Raw genomic sequence first — 23,225 nt, 5'->3', positions numbered from 1 at the left:
ACAGATCAGACTCATAGTGATCCTCCTGTCTTCAGCCTCACAAGCACTAGGATTACAGACACACGCCACCACACCCAGGGGCAGGGCCAGCACAGCATCCTGGGGTTCGAACCCAGGTCCCTGGGCCTGCCTAAGGGGGCACTTTAGTCCACTGAGCTATCTGGCTGGCTCAAAGTAAAACTACTGCACTAGCAGGGAATTGAACCTGGATCAACTGCTTGGAAGGCAGCTATGCTCAGTCACTAGTGCAGAAAAACAGAAAATATCCCGCATCAAAGTCCTGCCATGGTGGATTTAGTAATGCATGAATGAACAGTTGATATCAGAGAAAACCTCCTGCTTCATCATGAAATGAAGCCTCCTGTGTCCTGAGCCCATAGAACTCCTAGAAGCTTCAATCCCAGGCCCACGAACCCTGAGCTCTTGCACTCAGAACCCTGATGGGCCTGCCTACCCCAGAGGTGGAGTTCTTTGAAGGCCTCAACAAACAGAACACATCTTCTCCAGGACCAGGCAGGATCCCAAGGAACCTACTCCTCCCTCCTCCCCAGATAGGCCTCCCCACAGTACATGTCCTCTTAAATCCCCATGACTGTCCCATTTAATACAACCTGCTGGGCTGGCACATTGGAGAGATTCGAGCTTTTGAGGACAACTTTCAGAGAGGTGGAAACTCTGAGCCTTCCATTCCTCTCATCCTCCCCACCCCCCAGCATTTATGCCACTTCCCTCCTTATGGCAGGAAGGCTGCCTTCTGAAGGGGCCCTCCAGAGACCCTGGAGGAGCCATGCAGGATGGAGCTGACTTCCGCACTTTTGCTATAACTCCTCCTGCTCTGAACAGACAGCCTTTGAAATCCTTCCTGACTCTTGTGAATCGAGCCTGTGGTGATATCCCTGGTCTCTGCAAAACCCAGAGACTAGAGCAGGACTGCTGGCTTGAGACCAGGGCAGCAGGAAAGCTGGCAGCATTCTCCTTTAGGAAGGTGGTAAGGACCAGCTGGAGTTGGGGAGTAAGCAACGAGATCACAGGAGGTGAATGAAGAGGGCTTTGCCTGGACCCTGCCTACTCCCACTCTGTCTTTGAGATGTTATTTGTCCAGGGATCTTAGACTCCTGACCTTAGATCCAGATCTAGTTCTTACACTGGTTCCTCATCCCAATTCTCACTGAACTGCCTTTGGCCTTGGGTAACTCCCTACACCCTTCCAGGGCCTCATGCCTGCTCAGCAAGTGCTCTGTCCCCGATCTGGATCCCCAACCATTTTAATCACTCTTACTTTTATTTTTAACTTTTATTAGTTCATGTTTTAGTACCTGATGCTTACATTTCTTATGTGAAGCTGGCACATGTCCATGACACACGCTAATTCCTTTGTATTCCCCTTTCCGTGTGCCCTTCTTCTATCTATGACCCCTTCTCCATCTGAGCAAGATCTGTGTCCCTACCTCCTAGTATCTGTCTTTTATTTCATCTTTATTTACCATTTAGATTTCTTGTATAAGAGAAACCATGTGATTTAAGTTTGCGTGTCTGATTTATTTCATTTAACATCATGATCTGAAGGAGTAACCATTTTTCTTATAGATGCCTCAAGTTATCCTTCTTTATGGCAGGGTAGTACTCCATTGTAGATAAAGACCACATCTTGTTCATCCATTCTTCTGTTGATGGGCAAGTGGGCAGCTTTCAAGATTTAGCTGTTGTGAAATAGCTAAGATATTGCTATAAATACTGGCATGCAAATGTTTCTGTAATATGATATCTTTAGGAAGAATATCTAGAAGACACCTGGAAGAGGAATAGCTGGGTCAAATGGAATTCCTAGCTTGAGGGGTATTTCCAGACTCTCCGTACTAACTTCCATAATGGCTGTACTACTTTACATTCCTACCAACAGTGTCGAAGGGTAACACTTTTTTCTCTGCCGACTCCCCAGAATTTATTATTTGCTTTCCTGATACTCTCCATTCTTTCTGGAATGAGATGAAACCTGAGTGGTGTTTTAATTTGCATTTCTTTAATGGTCAACAGTGATGAGAATTTCTTCATATATTTTTGGGGGCTTTGTACGTCTGTGAAGTGTCCTTTAGTTGCACCCACTGTTCAGTGGAGGCCTAGCTCGCTGTCACGTGGGCCATTCCCTACACATAAAGTAAATGGACCTTGTATTGAAGGAAACTTAGGGGTCTTGTGGGAGGGGAAGGCACATGCAGAGTGAGGGGCGCCAAAACACGCTGTGAGTCAAGAGGTGAGAATGGGTCAGCGTTGAGTGGGGAGAACAGAACGAGAACGTGTGTTCTCATGTCGTGTGCCATATGTGGAACCTCCACTGAGGTGAGGGCGACCATGTGACAGCATTGTGCTGAACAATGTGGGGAGAAGAAATCAAGGGGCAGGGTGTGCATGGGGAGAAATAAGACCCAGGTGGAGCAGATGATAAAGAGAGGTGCGAGGGCAAGGAGAGGAACACAGGAAGCTGCAAGAGGGGAAGACTCACCTTGGGTGAAGAGGCTGTGACTGCTGGAGAGGTGAAGATGGGGGCCAGGGTAGGAGAGGAATGCGGGGGTGGCAGGGTGAAGGAGAGGGCTTGGGGGGACTGAGGTGCTGTCAAACTGGAAAATAAAATAAGTACAAGGCAAATCAGATCAAGATTAGTGTCCTGTGGAAGGCCTCTCAATGCCTCTGAACAGCTTTCACGGGCTGAAATTTGTTCCTGCTCAAGTGTCTGTGTGGAGCCCTAACCCCCAGTGTGACAGCATTTGGAGATAGGGCTTCACCACAGTACTTAGAGTTAGAGGAATTCATAAGGATGAGTATTGGTTGGCCTGTCTCTAGTCACCCTGCTGCTTGTTCAATGATCCAGGCATAAATTTATAGCAAGTCCTTCCCAGTCCTCATCACAGTCTGGGAAGTTTATATTTGGAATCCCATGGAAAAGTTATTGCAAGTTAATTCCGATTTACCACTTCTAGTGCAACCCATGGTGAGAATAAAGACACTAAGGCAGGGCTGCAGAGATAGCTCCACAGACTAAATGCCTGCCTGACAAGCACAAGGACCCAGATTTGATCCCTGGTACCATGTGCCATGCTGGCTCTAGAACCCTAGGCATGCTGTGCTGGCCCCAGCTAGGGTTAGCATATACTGGGTGGGTGGGGGGTGAGATGGGAGGATCACTATGAGTCCAACCTGCATATCGAGACCCTGTTCCAAATAACGAATTAATTAAAAAAATTTTTTTAAAACCACCCAGGCTTATTTGTACCTGTGGGGAGCCAAGGGGGTCCTAATTCTAGCTAATAAAATAGTTAACTGGAACAAGGTCTTGGCCCAGGGCTGAACCCAAGTTTTATGAATTCATGAAGAAAGGAGGGGCTTGAGGATGAGTGACTGTGAGAATGGCAGGAAGTGGGTGAGTGCTGAGTTGGGTTGGGGAGGAGGCCTGAGATCACCTCTGCAAAGTGCAGAGAGAAGGCTCTGCAAAAGGAGTAATCTGCATGACACAGTGGCACATGAGGTAGTGTCTGATGTTTTGGGGTCAGTGCCTCAGCTCTGATGTGTGATCTTTTATGCCCCGGGAAGTCATAGCCTCTATCTCCAGGCTAATTCCAGGCAGCAGCATGGAGCACGGCTCTCCATTCCAACAGGCTCACAGGCTGGACTGATTTGCATGACTTAAAGCCACTGGAATTGATAAGGAAAAGTCTTAGCCATCTCTACATACATCAATCCATGGAAATAGGGTCTGGTTTAGCCAAAATGGACATAATTGCTCTTCTTTCAAGGAGAGTCGTCCAGATGGTCTTCCACGGGGAGGGAGGCTGTACTTGGGCTCAGCAGCATGGGTATGGCCTCATCAAAGCTCATGATGAACATATGTCCTTCTAGTAGCAGAAGCAACAAATGAGCCATTGATATGACAATATCTCCCAGGAAGACCAGCTGGTTGCCTTGTGTTAGATTGATTATATTGGACCGCTCTTCACTGAAGAGGCAGAAGTTAGACTCCACGGGGGAGAGACCCACATTCTGCATGGCTATTAGCCTCTGTCCCTCATTGTGTTTCAGTCAGCATCTCTACCCATAGGCCCATAATGCCTTACTCGTTACCATGGCATCTTTCACGGTGCAGTCTCTAGTCCAGGACACTGCTCTTACCATTATTTCTATTACTCAAAGATGGCTTGGCATAATAGGGACAAAGCTGCATGCAGACTCAGTTACTGAACTAGCTAGGAGATAACACCTTGTGATATTATGATGTTATCTTACTAAATGCAGCCCATGCTTCAACTGGAGACAGGTATTTACCGCTCTCTGCCTCTACATAGAATTTAAAGGGCGGCTGGTCAAAGAGTGGTCCTCCAGTTTTATAGCTTGTAATCCACTTGAAGAATTTTGATGTCTGTTTCTATATTTTGGGAACTCAGTATGTGTGAAGATCATAACATCAAAGGGATGCATATTCTTCATATCCTCACTGATGAACGTAATTATGATTCTGATGAAAAAGAAGCTGAGCCTTTCCATTAACCCTTTTGGGTTTGTTGAATGAAGTGGGGGATCGTCCTAATTACTTGGGGGAAACTGAGTTGCTGCTACCCAGTGGAAGCATACAGGACTATGCCTCAGACTTGGTGATTCAAAGTACTTTTCAAATGCTTGTGTCTGAAAGTACTAGTCATTAAAAGCTGAGTGAGGTCCCAAGAACTTCAGTCTTTTGGGAATAATGGTTTGCATTCAACCACCAGGTGAAGAAACTCATCAAGCTGAGATTCTGGCCAAGAGAAAAGGTCATGAAATGACTGGAAAAGATGACAGCATGACATAACAGAAGGTGCATGTAGAGAGTATACTGTTCACTAGCTATGTCTGACTCAATATTTGTTTTCTTTGTTTGCTTGCTTGTTTGTTTTAATGTGTTTGACACAGGATCTCACTACACAGTTTGGATTTATAGTAACCCTCCTGTTTTCAGCCTCCCCAGTGCTGGGATTACAAGTGTGAGCAACCATGCCTGGTCTAATCTCTGTGGCCGGCTCAGCATGCCTAAGGGTTGGGCCAGAATGACATGGGAATCGAACCTCAATCCCTGTGCTTGCCTAAGCAGGTGCTTACTCCACTGAGCTATCTCGCCAGCCCCAGACTCAATATTTGAAAGTAACCAACCATTCTAGTTTCCCAAGACCAAGGGACACAAGACTTTCAGTGCTAAAGCTGGAAAAGCCTTGGGCAAACCAAGACAAGTTATACTGTCCCAATATTTATTTTCTTAAGTATTATGACAGGAAATAGCTGTCTCACATACCCAACTGCTGCATGCAGCAACTACTGTGGAGTTGAGAAGACCTAGGCATTAAGTCCCCACTGCCACTTAGCCATGAAATGACCTTGGGCAGATTGCTCACCTTCTCCCAAGGCTTTTCCTCCTTCTCGAGGGCCACAGTTGTTTGTGTCCACTATTGTCTACCATACTCACCAACATTCCACCCCTGATATGGGCTGCTGGCCATTTCTGTGTTGCTCTTTCTCTGACACCAGGTTTGTCTGTCTTCTCTACTGTATCCAGAGGCGTACCTCACTTACAAATCCTGGTAACTGTCGGCCATTTCTCCTAGTATTAATTTTCAAATCTAACTTTTCCATGGTGAGTACATGCCATGAACTATGCGACAGACTTTAAAAATATTCATTCAATATTTGCAGCACTACATTTTTGGATTGGAGAAACCAAGGCTCAACGAAGTGCTCACTTATTTAAAAATTCCACAAGGATAGACCTGGGATTCAGACTCCACTCTGTGCTAGAGGCAAGTGCCAATCTATGACAGGCCATGGTACGCATGCCTTGATTCCACAACATGTGTCTTACGTGCAAATGACCCCTGGGCAAGGCTGGTCCCTCAAACGAGAGATGGTTTGGGTAGGAATTCCAGAGAACTGACAGGGTAGGCCCTGAGTATGTGGCATGCTGTCTGACGAGCTGCCTTGCGTTGCTTCCATGCAGAAATGCTCAGCCAGTGTGGTCAGAGGAGCAAATTCCTGGATGAGCCCAAAACGTTTTGGCTTTAAAATTTTGCAGCTAGTCACATTCTTGAAAAAGTTCTGGATGGATCCAACATACCAAGTTTGCTGATCACCAGGTTATAACTTCTGCCTCACAGACATGGAAAGAGAAAATGATTGTATGAAGACCCAGCCAAAGGTGGTGAGCATAGCAAAGGAATGGCACTTACCACACAACACAGAAGCCACTGCGCTGATGTGATGTATAAGAGCAATAAAGAAGACAGAGTGACAGCCAGCTCCTGCTGGGTTTCCACTGAGGTACAGGTTTCAAAGAACTTGAAATACAGTACAAAGGGCTAAGGTTAGAACTAGACTCCAAAGATTTTTGTTTTATTTATGTATTTGGTACAGGGCCTCACTACGCATCTCAGACTTGTAGTGATCCTCCTGTTTTCAGCCTCCTCCCCAGCATGGGTTACAGGCATGTGCCACCACACCCAGACTCAGTTGCCAGCTCAGCACGCCCTGGGTGCAGGGCCAGTGCAGCATGTGGGACAGACTTCAGAGATTATAAGACACAGAAGAATTTAGCTTGGGTCAACTTCTTCCCAGATTTTTAGGAGGGAATGATGCAATCCCACTTCTTCTATAGCAAAATGGAAATGAAACTAGAATCTAAAAGTGATGTCTCTGAACCCATGTTTGTTGCAACATTCTTCATAGTAGCCAAAACAACCTAAGAGTCTGTTAACAAATGAATAGATAAATTATGCTATAAAATGTAATAGAATATCATGCTACTTCAAAAAAGAAGGAAATCCTATCATTTGAGCAACATGGATGAACTAAAGACATTATGTTAAATGGAATGAACCAGGTACAGAAAGACAAATGCTTCTCTATCACAGCTTCATGAGAAATCTGGGAAAGTCTAGTTCATAGAGCAGATAGTAGAAGGGTGGTTACCAGGGGTTGGAGTGAGTAAGTAGAGAGGTGGTGTTTCTAGGGTGTAAACTTGTAGTTTGAGGATGAAATAGGGTCTGGAGTCCTAACATGTACATGGTGACTGCCATGGTTGATAATAATGTATGGTACATAATTGAAATTTACTAAGCAAGTAGGTCTTACATATTCTCAGCATATGAAAAAGACAACTGCACAAGATGATGGATACATTCATCAGCTTCGCTATGGTGATCATTTCACAGCATGTACATAAATCAAAATACTGCATTGTACACTCTGAATATATATCACGTGTATTTGTCTGCCAAACTTCAGTTAATGTGTAATGAAAAGAATGATTGATTCCACTTAAGTTTATGGGCAAAGGCCCATCTCATTTTTAACAAAGCCGATCCAACTGCTGTGATGTGGATGTGGCTCATCTCTGCCAAGGCTTGTGTTACAGCTTGGTCCCCAGTGTTGTGTGGTGATGCCACAGAGGCTGAGCAGGCACCAGTGCCGTGGTCTTGGGCCTCCAGACTTGTGAGCTCAGTAGAGTGCTGGGCCTCTGGTATTTTGTTACTGTGATACCAAATGGACTAAGATGTAAACCCCCTTCTGAAAATGCCATTCCATGTGACACAGGAGTCTTTCTGTGGATACCCTTTCCCAGAAGATGTCTTTGGAATCATCCCTCTCTGGGGCTAGATGGTGCTCTCCTAATTCTCAGTAATTAGGCTCCTCAGTGCAAATCAATTTATCCCATCTCCCTTTGGCTCATATTGGTACAGTGGCCTATTGATGTGCCCTGACAGGAAAGCCCCTCATTGGATGAGGACAGAGACAAAGCAGAGAAGAAAGGAGCCACTGCAGAGAGAACAGCCGGTGGCTGACTTCTCCTCCCTTCCCTGCCTGGATACTGGCTGCCTCTGTGGGATGCTTTCACTGACCAGACCTGCAAACATAGTCCAGTCTCTCTCGCTGCACATTTTGGTGTTTGTCACAAGAAGTCACAATGGCCTGGGGAAAGTACTCTGAGCAGAATTAGGAAGCAGAAGACCTGCGTTTTTGCCTGACACTTTTGTCTGTGCTCCTGGGAATTGCATAAAACTTCACTAGTAAAATAATACCACCTATCTTTTGTGGTTCTAATTATCCTTCAAAGGTTTTGAAAAACCGGAGAGACACAGGTCGGTCACTGTACCTTTGGTCACTGGTATTAAAATATCAATTCTGAGCCACAGTGGGGTTGTGGCAGGTACAAGGGTCTCTAAAACATTCATCCTTTCATAGTATAGAGTGGTCAGTGGGGAGGGCCTCCCAGTGTAAGAGTGATGCATTTCTTTTGCATTTGGGTGGGTTAGAAAGACCAGCTTTTACTAAGAGAATATGAGCAACAGGGATGAGTATTTCTTTGGGGTCAGGGCTGTTAGGAATGCTGGCACCTTCTCTAATCTTCCTCCTCCTGCTGCCCTAGAAGGTAGCAGTCACAAAATGGAAAGAAACTGTCTCTGAATCGCAAAGTGGAAGAAGTCACCCGCAGGCCAAGTCCATCCCCACTGAATTAGTACACGAATGGGAAATGAACTTGGGTCTTGCTAAAGCCAATGAAATACTGTGGTTGACTTTTTATAGAATCTAGTACCATCCTGAGAATGGATAAAAGCAGGAGAATGTTGTGGCTCAGTCAGTAGAAGGTGCCTAAAATAAATATGGGCTGTAGGTGAAACAGAACAGAGGAAGCCCCGGGGAAGCAAGGGCAACAGCTGGCAGTGTCGTTTTCATACGAATACACGGGCCACAGCACCAAGGCTCTGTGAAGCAAAGGCCATGATGGGCTCTACAGATGAGGGACAGCTGCACTATGAGGTCAATCAAGGTTTGTCAGGCAGCCTGGCCATGTGCACATGTGCAAATATGCTTGTACACACATACACACAATTTTTTTTAATGTATTCTAGAGTCTGAACATTAAAGTGGAAATCACTAGCTTCTGAGGCTCTCATTGTAACCCAGCAGAAGGATGGGTTACAGGAGTGGTTGTTGGCGGCATCTAGATCGTACCCGGGTCTCCGGGGTCCCAGGATGCCCCCTCCAGCCTTCTCTCCATTCTCTGTAGGCCACTCCAGTTTCTCTCTTGATAACACCCCGCATCTGGATAGTCCAGAAACAATTCTGAGACTGGAAGAGATGGACACACGTGGATTTTATGATTTTGTGACTGTCATTTAACAAACTCAAAGGTTTTTTTTAAGGCTAGAAAAGAGCCGTTGAGCAAGGCTTTCTTCCTACTTGCTCTTCTACAGTGTTTTTACTTTTCAGTCCAGTTGCTCTCCAGTTACCACATCCAAGGCAGTATCTGTACACCTGACAACACTTTCTCAGCCTCATTTTTGGCCAAAAGGCTAAGCTCAGGTAAGAACTAAAACCCCACACCACAGTCTAGAAAGAAAAAAATAGAACACTTTCAACATAAGCTGATAACACTTCTTTGGCCTAACACATCTCAAACTCCCAGGTGGAACAGAGTCCAGAGTGGCTCACTCTTTCCTTTCTCTTGAACTCTGAGAACACTTCAGCAATGCCAACTACTTCGGCCTTGTGGCCCACCATGTCCAGTTTCACCCTGTGCCTTAGGGCATGCCATTGCTTTAGTGACGGTCCTTCAGTATCAAGCTGTTTCACCAAAGGAAACTACTACTGATTCATCCTTCAAGGCCCTGCCTATGCATGACTTTCTCTGCGGGCTCTTTCCCAGTTGTCCCAGGTTGAGTTTATGGGTTTTTTCCATGGTGTCGCCACCACCACTCCTCGAACATGACAACAGAGTGGCCACTTTGGCTTGCAGCTTGGGCTTACAAGCTCATTTACCAGTGTGCTCCCATTATTGTCAGGAAGGGGCACTATAATGCAATGTGACCCCCACCCACATTTCCTTGCCCAAGTTATTTGGGCCAGGAATAAACACTTAATGACCGACAGATAATGCAAAGGCACCTGGCCACCAAGACCACCTTCTGCTAAGGTTTTTATCTTCCCAACTGGCCCTCTGGGAATGCAGAATTGGCCCCACTCTCTCAATTTATATTCAGATGAGAAAAAGGAAGCTCTGCTTGTGTGTGTGTGTGTGTGTGTGTGTGTGTGTGTGTGTCAGTGAGGTTGTGAATGAATGCCAGGGTTGGTGGCTGCTGGAAGCCCCCTGGGAAGCAAAGGCCATGATGGGCTCTACAGATGAGGGAAGCAAAGATGGGAAGGACAGCATGGGCTCAGGGAGGTGGCTGGGGGTGGCATTCAGGCCCCTGTGCCCAGACTGTGCTTCTTGCTTGTGCCCACCATTCCCCTCGTGGGCCTTCACCATACCCCCATCTTCTTTCAACCATTCTCACTGCTTTGTCTCTTATAACCCAAAAAGCACTGTTAAAACAAGTTTTATTCTCCCCTGCCCAGACCAGGCATTTCTTGTGGTCTGGAACTATCTCTTACTCGTGTTGTGCTAGCAGAATATAGCTCAACTCCTATAAGGTGTGCAAAATGCTTGTTGAATGGTGGATATTGAATACATGCTTATTGGAAATAAATATGGGCACTGGTTTCCTAGCTGCAACCCTGCTCCATGGTTCTGTTTGAAAACAAAAGACTCCTTTTTCTTTCCTATCCTAGATCTCACTTATTATGTACTCCAGGCTAGATTTTTGTCTGGTGGCAGTTCCCTGAAATATTTTTGTTTAAAAAGTGCCCTGTCTAGTTCATCAGTGCCTGAGCAGGCAGGGAGATGGCTCCTTCTCCTCCATCGCACCCAGTTCAGGACCCAACCAGGGCAGCCCCCAGACCTTTCCCTGAAGAAGCACAGAGAGAAGCAAGCTGGATATAGAGAGATATAAGTAGAGCTTTTATTTTTTTTTAACCAACCCAATATTTCCACTGGCAACTGTCAACGTAGCTTATGACACGAGCACGATTTCTTTTTTAGTTATTTTTTTCTTAAAAAATGTGTTTAAAATTAAACAGGTTTTTTTTTTTTATTTTTCCCCCTTAGAAAATGTATTCATGTCAATGCAGAAAGCCTAAAGATCTGTGGGCAGTTTTGTGGTGATGTCATATGTGGGTTTGTGTGTTTTAAAGCCATATCCTTTCACAGTCCACTGGGAAAAGGTCCACAGAGCCTGTCAGTCTCTTTTTCTAGAAACTTGCACTCCATGGGATTTCAGCAACTGAGAGGCTTCTTAGAGGGGCAAGAAATAGCAACCCCCACCAAGGCTGGTAAAAGAGCTTCATGAGGTTTATAAACAAGCAGGGACATGGGAGAAACGAGGACTTCAGTTCCTATCCTGTGAAAATTCTTTCCAACCTGGCCCGAGGACCAGGAGAGGTGGGAAAATTCCTTTATTCTCTTATAAACCTCTAAATTCTTTCATTATGTTAAGAAAATATAGTGAGCCCTCTTAGTGTGGTGTATAGGGATGTGAGGGGGTGTGAGGTCGACGTTTCTCAGAAACACTGCCATTTTCAATGCTGTATAATCTTTTCCCTTGAAGATCTCACTGGTTAAACACCTCTTGTCTCCTGCCTCACATGCTAAACCAGAGATGTTTAAGAAGGCATGTGCATCCCTCTTGTTCACCCAACCATCCTATTCCAACCTTTGCCCTACAAGCATGCATTACATGGAGTTTTCTGCAGGAGGCCACATGTAAAACCCTGAAACAAGACCTACAGAGTGGGCGGATGTGAACAGGGAGAAAGACAGTTGCGTATGTTTGATTTGATTCCAATGGAGGCAAATAAGCTCTTCTTGATCCTCATGTTGAACTTACTTGACCCAAATGTCATCTGTCATCAAAGAACTGGGGGGAGGGGATAGGGGACAGGACCTTGCTGAGCCAAGCATGGGGGTGACCTCTGGAGAGTCACAGTGCATCTGAAGATCCATGCCTCTGTCTGCGGGCTCAGACGTGGAGTTCCTCCATGGCACCTTTGTCACTGACTTCAGAAAGAAAAGACAAGACCAAACAAGTAAAATCTTGTGGAAAAACAAAAGCATCTATGATAATGATTACAATGAAAAGAGAACCCTAAACCAGCCACATGGAAAGGAGTCATTTCCACATCTTTCCAAGCTGAACCCGAGAATCATGATCTATCACATGGGTCAGATGGCAGAGACCCTGTCCCCAAGGAACCTGGAGGCAAAGGAGTCACTGGAAGGCAAAACAGGAGGAGGAAGGGCCTGACCTTTGCTGTGGACTTGGGACAGGTGTGGGAGGATGGTATAGAGGTGGATTTGTTGCTGCTGTTGATTTGTATTTAATGAAATACTCTGGAAAGTTGATGTTGCCCCCATTCTGTTTGATTCGGACTTTTTCCAGTGCATGGCCAGAGTCAGGTGAAGCTCCTAGGGCACGAGCCCCGGGTGGTCTGTGTAGGGCTGTCAACTGGGAAAGGTCCCTGTTGGGGGAGGGCCCTTCTCCTGGTAGAAGTCCGAGGTCTGTCCTTCTGGAGGCCCTGTTCCATGGCTCAGAACCCCTTGATGTAGCAATAGGCCTCCAGGGTGGCAAAGAGTATGTAGAGGAGCCATAGGCCCACAAAGAGCCACGTAGTGGCAAGCTTGCAGCCACGGGGCCCACCAAGCTCCCCGCCCAGGTGTGGCCGCCTTCGGTACAAGAGCACACTGATGCAGACAAACGCAAAGATGGTGAAAAGGGTGACGGAGAAGGCCAGCGTGCCCGCTGACACATGGAACTCCTGTCCCTGCAGGGCCCAGTAGATGGCGGCCACGGACCAGGCCAAGCCAATACCCAGGAAGACATTGACAGCGTTACTGCCTGTAACATTGCCAATGGAGGCATCCGCGTACACATCCTGGAGGGCGGCAGCTTTGCTGGCAAACGTATCTGGAAAAGGACAGAGACAAATGGAAGCTGGCAGGAGACCAACATGTGGAAGGTTTGGAAAGCCAGCTCAGCCTAAGCACTAAGAGGCCACTCCCAACTCAGCCACTGAGGAGGGAACTGCACTGGGCAAGTCACAGTGCTGTTGTGGGCTTCTTGTTTCTCATTTGCAGGAATCTAAAAGATCTATTCTAGTCCTAATACTTAACCAGCAGGCTCACTCGTCCTGTGACTGCTTTCTCAGTGAGTGAGTGAGTTTGTCATTTCGTACTCCCCAGGGAACTGTGACATCCCTGCAAACTGCCTGGAGGAAAAACCTGACCACAACTGGTGAATGGCACAGATGTGCAACACTGATGGTGACTCAGCAGTACATGGGGCCTCAGGCTCAAGCACGGATGTCTGGGGTCAGAAGACATGCTAGAGAACCACTGTAGGGAGAGGCAGGGTGAGTGGTGAACCCAAAGAGGACAGGGCAGGCACTGCAGTGCTCACAGGGCTTGGAGGACATTTGACTCGATCCTGCTACAGATTATAGGAGCAGGGAGGGCCACCAGGAATACCTGCTTCGACCTGCTTATTTCACAGGGAGAAAAATAAGGAATCTAGCCAAGGTCACAAAGGAAGTTGGCGAGAGATTTTACCCTAAAACAATCTTATAAATATTTTTCTACACCACTGACCCACATCCCGAGAGTGCCAGTCAAAGCTATGAAAATAGGCATGGACCACAGCTTCCCCTTCCTAAGCTACCAAATGCCATCAGGCATCTTCTGGGGCAATGGGGCTTGCCCTGCCTTACCTCACCACTGCCAGTCTTCTCAGACTTCCTGAGAAAACCCTCCCTCCTTGCTGTGACCTTGCCTTTTTGCTTCCTATCATCTGTGAGTTCTCCCCACATGTGTTTCGCCCACATCTGCTTTTTCCTCCAGTGGCTTGAAGAACAGCACTCACAGGGTACCACATCCACAAAACCTTCCCTGCAGCATGCATTTAGTTTACAATCACCAGATTCCATGACAGCCAAACTTCTTGTGTTACTAATGTGCTTATCACCCCACCTGTGCTAGGGCTTGGGGAAGCTGTTTCCTTAACCTGGGACAGTTTCAGGTATGTGTTCTTGTTACAGGAAGGGTTTCCATTGGTCCAGCCAGCTTACTCCTCGCTAACCTCCCATGAGAAGATGCCTTTGCTTTTCCCTAGGGCAGATGGATCTGCTAGGGGTTCAGGTCTAGGATGCACTGGAGACCACAAATGAACTAAGCAAGGAACTTGGCAAAGCATCTCTCTGTATCCACTAACTCCAACTCATCGGCGAGGCCCAGCTTCCCCTTGACTCCCCTCAGAAGGCATCCCCAACCCTAGCCTGGCCCATAGCTTCCTATTTTAGAGTTTTACTTCGCAGAATTCATCACGATGATTTTAATCAAAGTGGACTCTAATTGAAGTATTCAAAGTGGATGGAGAGGGCAACATATCTACCTTGCTTCTTATGATTCAGGCAACTAGCACAGTACTCTGAGATGCTAGTGGAGCTCAGGAAGCATTTCTCTTATAAATAAATTAATGCCGACTCCTTTTGTGTCTTGGTGCTTGGGAGACAATACGAGCATCATGGGAAAGGACAAATCTTGCTAAGCTTTCTTTGCCCATCCTGCTAGGAGACTCACTGTTCCCACAGGTGTCCATGCATGCTGAAGAGGTCAAAATGCTTGTAGTGTTTCTGCAGTGACATCTTCAAGCAGGCCAATCTTGATCCTCTCAGAGATTGCCAGTGGTAAGTGGAACAACAGTATCACATATTTTGTTCCATTAATCAATATAATGTGTGGATTAGGAAACTGGGTCACTGATTGGGCAGGTGGGTTAATTTCTGCACACATCAGTGTCTCATCTATCACATGAGGACAGTGATTTGACTGTTCAATAGAATCTGGGTGAGCATTGTGGGGACTGAACCTGTGAACTGTTTAGCATACACTGTGTCCATCCCATCAAAACTGTCCAGGAAATGTTGGCTGTCCTGATCAATACCAGCAGTAATCTCTCTGACTTTCACTCACTGTGAGAGCAGATGTTCTCTTACATGCCCGTCTGAGATCAAGAAACAGACAAGGCCAAGGGAAGGGAGCATCTGAGCTGGGAAAGGCCCTCTTTGTGAACTAGAGCACTTGTCCTCTCACCTGGCACAGAGGTGCCGAACGCTACGAAGACAACAGCTGTGACTGAATCCTTGAGACCAATGGTGCAGCCGAAGTGGGAGGCCAGGTCCCCGATAATGGCAGTGAGCATGCCAATGATGAGGATGGAGACGACAAAGCAGGCCCAGCCGTGGCAGTACTCAGTGGGGGGCACACAGGCGAACAGCACCTTCCAGAAGACGGTCAGGAAGTGCATGACGTAGTCGAAGCAGGAGGGCAGCCTCTCCTCCCCTGATTCATCTTCATCCTCGTCCCCTGCTGGAGAGAAGATAGAGAGGCCGAGGAAGGGTGGCAACCTCAGATATCTGTCCTGCACAAGAAAGCCAGGTCCAGCCCAGTTTATAGGCACTAGGGGCCTACACTTCATGCTGGGCAGCTGGCAAGGCACCGGGCATGGGTACTGAAAAGGGGCTGGGAAATTGGAAATCATTTGGTTACTGGCCAATCTGAGTGCAAAGCAGCAAGGGCGAGTGGGAAAGAGAGGATGGGAAAACAAGGAAGAGAGACAGAGTGAGAGAAGGAGCAGGGAGATATGAGAAGGATAGATAGTGGGGGAGGAAAAAAGCAGGCTGGAGCAGGCTGGGTATATCTCTGCCCAGGCAACGCAACAAAACCAAACCCACAATTTCCATGTGCATGTTCTTCACTGGATGCCAACATGGCTTCTCTTGAATTTAATGACCTGGTTACTGTAATATCATCCTGATTTGGGTCACGAACCACCCCCGGAGGGATGGCTGACATGCCAGACAATGCAGGAGTCAGTACCTTCCTCTGAATTTCCCACGAGACACAGTGGGACTGGGACCCCATTGTCCTTGCCAGGAAGCAGGGGCAGAAATTCCCATTTAGTGGCCCACGAGGACAAGCTGTGCAGAGGCTCCCTAGCACACTGTCAAGGGCAGCCTCTGTGATGTTCTGACGTAACCCATAGAAGCTGAGTTTCAAAAGGGCAAAAGTCAGGAATCCGGGTTCTAATTCCAGCTTTGACATTAAGAAAATTTGTAACTGGGTACATTTTTCTGTTGTTTCTCAACCTTAGTTCCCTCATGTCTAAAAGGAGTAGGTGATATGGCCTACATTCCATTTATTGTCTTTTGAAAGACACAGTTTCAGGCCATGAGAGGGGTCACTAGAAGGGACACCGTGAAAGTAGGGCAGCGGCAGAAGCAGCCACAAACCTCTCTTCCTGGATGTACTTTGCTCAGGCTCTGGGGCCTTAGGGATGTGACCCTGTGGATTGCTATGACAACAAAAACCTCACGAAAAAAAGCAAGGCCACTAGGCTCAGCAGTACAAGGAGGTACTATAGGGATGGCTGTCCGCTCCCATTCCAACACATCTGTAGGCCGCTCGGCCCCTGGCTGTGCTGTGGGTCACCATCGAAGGACCCGTGAGGAAATGCTATAGGAGGGATCTGGCATTACCCAGGGTGGAGATTTGCCAGAGAGTCAATGCTGATCCCTGCAACTCTGAATCGGAATTGCCTCCTGCCTCGTTTTAAAGCAGAGAAGAGACCAAGTTAATGAGAGGCAGCAATGACGGAGACTGGTATTTATGACATACATACTTTGTAACTGACTGCACCTTTCAACTTTTCTGAGAGAGGTAGCTATAGTTCCCATCCTGGACGAGGGCAGTCGGGGGGTGGAGAGATAAGTGCTCTAGTACATAAAGCAGAACCAGGATTTGAATTCAGATGAACCACAATTCTGTTCCAATGTGATCTAGTGAAATACTTCAACATCTAGCACCAGAGCCAGGAAGATGGGACACAGTGCTCTTTCAGGACTGCTGAGTCACTCTAGGTCCCTGCTTTTCCTGCTTGGGGACTGATGGCTTTTCCCAGCAAAGCCATCTCGAGACCCTTCTTACCCGCACTGACAGTGATGGCCTCCATGAACTGGTCCCTCCAGGAATGGGTCCCTACAACCATGGCCAGGTTTGTCTTCTTGATCAGTTTGTCCACTGTAGTCTGCCAGGGAGAGAAAAACTTGGAATCATGAGGTTAGGATGCTCGGCACCAACGAAGAGTCTGGTGCTGCAAAGCAATGAAAGATGCCCTGCACTCTAAGAGTTCTGAGAGCTACGCTATCCCGTGGGACAGTCTCCTTCCTTGGGTTGTAACTTACGGCATTTAATATAGAGTATAATAAAATAGAGAAGAAAGGTATGATGTCAATAAGTCATCTCTGAGGAATTCATTTAAAATAAAAATTCATAAAATGCATTCTCTGAGGAATGTATTTTAATGTCTTTGTCTTAAAAATGCAGTTAAAAATGGTGATAATGACTGGGCGTGGTGGCGCACACCCGCAATCCCAGCACTCGGCAGGCTGAGGCAGGAGGATCATTGAGAGTTCCAGACCAGTCTGGGGACTACAAAGTGGGCTCAAGGACAGCCTGAATTGCATAGCAAGACCCTGTCTCAAGAAGACCAAGCAAACAACAAACAAACAAACAAACAAAAAATGGTGATGATGCATCTTGGCTATCCTATTTCTTCATAATATTTATAGCATACAAATGGCCAGCACTATTTATAACATGATACACTTGGAGAAACAGGCCTGGGGTGGTTGAGTGATTTCTTCAACTTTAACATCACATATCCAGTGGTAAAACTGAACAAAACCTCAGGTCTTCTGCCCCCATCACCTTAATTAATCAATTATGCCATTAGATCTCACTAGTGGCCTGACCTTGAATTCATAGGATTCTTCAATGATGACCTCTAGCTTGGGGTGTTCACCCAATACTGGCTTTCCCATTTCTGCTATCCTCTTGGCCTCCTCTTCCTCCACAGTTAGCTTCCTGTCTGTCACCTCTGCAATGAAAGAAAGTCAGACAAGATTTAGTACCATTTCCATTCCCCAGAAAACTAAAGCTCTGATCATTAGTCATGGGCAATGTGTACAACCAAATATCTTGGGAATGAGGTCCCCATGTATGATTTGGTGCTGCTTCTGCAGTATGCTGAATACTTTATGAACGTTAGACCAGGATATGGTTCCTAGCAGGCCTGGGACAAGCATTCTTCTTTATGTTGTTTACCTGCACAGGAAATCCAACCCAAAGACCCTTCAAGCACCCAGCAGCACCAAGTGAAGTTCCTAAGTCATTCAGTGAGATATTGGGGAGCTGTGAAGAAAGGGCAGCTCTCTTGTCCTCTAACTGTTTTGAACTGTTGCACCAGACTGGTTGTCCGACCACTTCACAGAACTGTTCTTGAAGGCACACTGATCAAAAGGAAGTGTCTACTGGTGCATGTAACGTTTGTTCCTAATGCCGTTGGTGTTATCTCCTCTATCAAGGAAGAAAGGGGAAATTTCCAGGATAGCTACACTTCATACAAGCAAATAGTATCCTCATAATGAGAAACTTGGAAAAGTTCCAGAAAAATTTCACACTGTTCCAGTAAGAGATCCCAGAATTTCTGTACAAATCAGATACATTTCTTCTGCAATACAAATACTTGTTCAAAAACCAAAATTATAGAAGGGTCTCCTTTTACATTCTTTGGAGCATTCGCAGTGTCCCTTGGGATCTTGACTCATTTGCCAATGGTCCCCTCTCACGGGGAGCAGAGAGACACTTTTTCTGGTTTAGCTGGTGAGAACATTTTAAGATCACTTCACCATGAGATGTATTTTCTGGATTAGAGTGAAATAGAGATTGAATCTTTTTATTCCCCTTTGATTAGAAAATCGCTCTTGGCAGGCTGTTTCTTTCAGAGCTCATTTAAACATCTTCCCATCCAGGTCCACATTCTTACATGCAATTAATTCTTTTCTTCGGCTCCTTAATTGCTTTCATTCCACACAGTAAACCTCCCAGAGGAATCCTCTAGTTCTTGGATAATCTCAAGGACAAAATGGGTCAGAGACCAAGAAGGCCTTCTTTTCTTTCCAGCAGAGAAATTAATGAAAGTGAGGAGAGGGGTGAGACTCAAGCTCTTGAGGTTGCCGTGAAAGGAATTTACTGAAGTCTGTAAGCCAAGGACTAAGTTACCAGCAGAGAAACGTTGCATCTGATATAGCAACTTTCTCAGTTGAGCTGAATGAAAATGGGATGAGCGTGGGGTGCTGAGCTGGCTCCGAGTTTCTGGCCCCAAGCAGAGAAGGGGATCCTAAAATGCCTGGGAGCTGTCCATGGTGCTGCCCCCTCTCCTGTATTGGTGACTACTTTGGACATAACTGTTTCTATTTCTCAACGACCTATGGACATTTCCAAGTCAGTGGATACCCTCTAGCAGCCTAATTTCACTTAGTTTGTTTACTCTGATTCTTTGATTAGTTAGTTGTGAAGGTAAATTAGAGTGCCTCTACAGATCTGGCTATGTGTGAAGCCAACAAACTAGAAACCAGACTGTACATAGGCCACTCTGGAAAAAAGCCCTTAGAAAAATATAGAGTCCTTGAAAGAATGCAGCAGTGTTCTCTTCTAAATGCAGGTTTTGGAACCATATCACCATGCCTGTCTTAGCAGTGACAGTGTCATTCTGCTTCTCCTCCTTCTCTGGCTTCCCCTATGTCATACTTTACATGTGTCACAAGAACCTTTTCCACTATAATGAGCTCTCCAGTGACATATAAATGTACCTGTCTAACCTCTTGTCTAGCTATCAATCTAGCACTATGTCCATCTGGCAGGATATTGATCTACCTACTGACCTGGCCACCCTGCGGTGACAGTCAGTTTTCCCATCTAGCTTTCCACAAAAAATCTCCTTGGCAAATAACCAATCTTCATTTTTGGGTTTCTCACAGCTCCACAGAGGGGCTCTATATATCTACTAATTCACAGCTTTCCATATTCACATGCTTTTACATAAACTCTGATTTGGTGTCTTAGTTTGGCAGGATCTCCTCCCTTATTCTATTTTTGTAATGTTGGTGGCTTTAAATTCAGATGAAGTTAATTTCTTGAAAGAAAGTTACATATCAGACTGAAAACTATGGTGACTCTGATCATGCAACTCCTCAGAATTTTAAGCAAAGAGGATAAATGACAGTTTTTTATATATAAACTGACTAAACAAACTCTCGATTCTAAGGATCGGGGAGGGAGGCTGGGAGGAAGGGAGGGAGAGAAAGAGAGAATAAATAGGATGGAATATTAGACAATATTGAAAGAACAAAGAGATTGCTAGGCCTGATAGGGCGGGCACCCTCACAAGGAAGTGGGGTACTGCAACCAGGATTCTCACCCCCGAAGTCCCTGAACTTGGTGGAGTAGCTCAGGATGAATATATTTTCTGTCTTTTACTACCAGGCATTGTTAGTTATGTTGGCCTGTCCTCTTGGTAAAGTTAAAAGAAAGATTTAGATTTCTAGTGGTATTAAAACTGAATCAAGTTTTCCTAAAATACAAAGTTTGCAGATTGGGAGATCTAGAAAATACAATCCTCACTTTAGCTTCTATTGACATCTGCATGTGCATCATAATCACAACTTTTGTGTGTGTGGAGTGGGTGGAGATGAGAGTTGGAACAAAGAAAACTAAATATCTTCTCCTGCAAGAGGTTGAGTGAGGTGGAGAAGCAAGGCCCGGGCTCTAAGAGCAATACCCTGGGAGAAGAGTAGAGAATACAGAGCTGGGGGTGGCCCTCAGCCTCTTGGCTTAAAAAGGAATCAAAAAGAAAAAACAAAAACAAAGAAACAAACAACTGGAGCTCCTTTTATTTACCAAAGGAAAACACAGGAATTGCCTACATTTTTCACCTGGGGCTGCAGAGGCTGAAGGCCCTGCTCTGTACACTGCCTCTTCCTGAGCTCAGTGCTGCACATAACTAAGTAAAGTGAACTCCATAAAAGGGTGCCATATTAGAGACCTTAAGTTTTTTCTGTGTTCAAACAACTGATGAAATGTGAGGGTCTTCTAAGAACTATTGGAACAGTCTTGTAGAGCCTACTCTGACTCAAGAGTTATAGTATTGTTAGATACAAGGAAATACTTTTGTATCGGCTCATGAAGATGGTTATTGTGACTCCTTTTTCCATCTGCAAGCATACTCTCAATGCTGGGGTATACTCTACCAAGAATCAGATTCTGCATCAGAATGTCTCAGAAATACATTCACTAAATGTCTATTTCCAGCCCGAATATTGCCTCTGTCTCCCTTCTTGCTATTCATGGCATATTTGCCTTTAAGAATCAGTGGCAGATGAACCCCAATTCTAGCAATTGAGGTGTCAGTTGTGATAAGACGGAAGATCTAAAAAAAAAAAAAAAAAAGATAGAAGACCTACAGAAGGAGTAAAGTTCCAGATTATTTTTAAAAATTGCTCTTCACATTCTCACAGCAGCTCTTATGATTATTTTCTCTTGCATCTCCTGAGATCAGTATTTCCTTGCAAATCTCATCATTATCCTGTTAAAAGATTCCAGGTCTGACTTTCACTCTCTTTTCTCCAACACAGAAGATGCAGGTGAATAAGCCTATGACCCACCAGCTTCTTGATAAGCTTCATTTATCTTCCTGGTTTCTGGTCCCAGAGAGGATCAGCTATACATTGTCCACATCTCAGAAATATTCAGTCACAGAAATGACGCTCAAGCAACTGTCTAGTTCTGATAATTAGTTCATGAGGGGAAACAAGTCTCCCAGTCCTAGGGAGAACTTGTCAAGTTGACTTGAACCTATAAATACTATTAGGTAAGTTAAAGGACACTGATCCTAAAACAGAATGTAACTGGCAAGAATTAGAAAAGATGGAAGACACCTCTTACCTGGAGATAACAGGAGCGCTGTTTGCGAATGGATATCAGGCAAGGGGAAGAAGAAAAGGAAAGAATATTAAGGTCCTATCTTGAAAGTATCTCCAGACTTTGTGGCTGCTAACAGCTAAAAAGACAGCAGCAATCTTAGGAGGAGAGAGCTCAGAAAAACATGCAAAAAGCATTTGTAGCATGCACAGTGGCAGAAGCAGCAAGAGGTATTGTAAGCAGCTGGAAAGGCCACTGAGCAGTTAGGAGAGTTATTCCCACACCTTCCTTGCAGCCCTGAGAGCTAGGGATGGAGGAATGAGGATGGGGGAGCCAAGTGGGTGGGACGGAGACTGAGCTGCTCTGTCAGGGTCTGTTCTTTTTTTTTTTTTTTTTTTTTGCAGAACCGGGGATTGAACTCAGGCCCTTGCACTTGCCAGGGAAGCACTTATTCCACTGAGCCATCTCCCTGGCCCCAATTCCTTTCTATTGTGACACCTTTCTTTCATACCAAGCTTGGGCAGTGTTTTCTGCCATTCTAGATCCAAACCAATTGTGACATATTTAATGGGCCCTTAAAATCCTGGAAGCCAGGTAAGCACCTCTTCCGAGCAAAGTCACTGCTATGCTTACAGTCTGGAAGCAGTCACAACAGGGTGGAGCTAATGGGAGCACAGCTGCCCTGGCCTATGACCATCTCGCACCCTGAAAACACAGTCCTCATTAAAGGAGTCACTTGAATTGAGGCATTAGCCATACAACTGCAGTGTTCAAATACAAGCATCTTACTTAGATGGGACAATGCACTCTTCGATAAGGGTGATAACCTGGCTTAGCAACTCTTTCCCAAGAGAGATGAGTGCAAGCAGGGCAGGGAGATGATACAGGAAAGGCAGGAGAACCTCCGAAGTTGCTCTCAATACCAACCACCTGGAGAAAGCCAACTACACCCTAACTTCAAATGTCACCTGTTTTGGGAGCTTTGTCTGTCCTTTCTGCACTCCTGGATGATTCTGAGTTCCCATTAGTGTGTGTACGCGGTTCTCTTACAGCCTTTGTCATTTTGTCCACATGGGACAAAAAGAACTTCCCATTTAGTTCAGTTTTGAATTCCTAATGCCACTGATGCCCCGGAGGATAAGTCTACTTCGGTAAATAAATGAGTGTTTAGATGGATAAGTCATGCCTTGGCAGGTCAGGGATACATGAATACAGTATGTAGCAGAAGCAGGGAAAGCTGGAATCCTGCAGATAAACTGTCTGGCCTTGAATAGAGGGATTTATTCTAAGTGTTTGTAAATAGGATATCATGCTTCATCTTGTACGGCAAATAACCACTAGGAAGAGAGTATGCAATGTGTTAATTATTGCAACTGTCCTACCAATTTGATTTGAAACTGTCTCATTGCTATTTGTTTCTCAATAAAATTATGGAAAAAAATAAATAAAGAAAATGAAAAACATAAATAAA

General features: G+C 45.6%; 1 protein-coding gene across 6 annotated transcripts in view; it reads right to left on the bottom strand.

Annotated features, from left to right (window-relative positions):
* Positions 1-10,865: 10,865 nt before the first annotated feature.
* The window catches only part of Slc8a3 (solute carrier family 8 member A3), a 138,345-nt gene continuing 125,985 nt past the window's right edge, over positions 10,866-23,225 (bottom strand). For 4 of the 6 annotated variants that reach the window (XM_023702436.1, XM_004624745.2, XM_004624744.2 and 1 more), the window contains exons 4-8: positions 21,779-21,796; positions 17,749-17,873; positions 16,922-17,021; positions 15,029-15,304; positions 10,866-12,848 (exon numbers count right to left, since the gene is read on the bottom strand). In XM_023702436.1, coding sequence (XP_023558204.1) covers positions 12,472-12,848; positions 15,029-15,304; positions 16,922-17,021; positions 17,749-17,873; positions 21,779-21,796 — 896 coding nt within the window. In that variant the 3' untranslated portion in view covers positions 10,866-12,471. The remainder of the gene's footprint in view (positions 12,849-15,028; positions 15,305-16,921; positions 17,022-17,748; positions 17,874-21,778; positions 21,797-23,225) is intronic. The other 2 variants (XM_004624748.2, XM_023702451.1) reach the window with 1 other exon arrangement.

Source organism: Octodon degus, unplaced genomic scaffold, assembly GCF_000260255.1.
Source record: "Octodon degus isolate 3935 unplaced genomic scaffold, OctDeg1.0 scaffold00007, whole genome shotgun sequence".
Taxonomy (NCBI): Eukaryota; Metazoa; Chordata; class Mammalia; order Rodentia; family Octodontidae; genus Octodon; species Octodon degus.
Note: the sequence above shows the minus strand (reverse complement) of the source record. Positions and strands in the feature narration are given on the sequence as shown.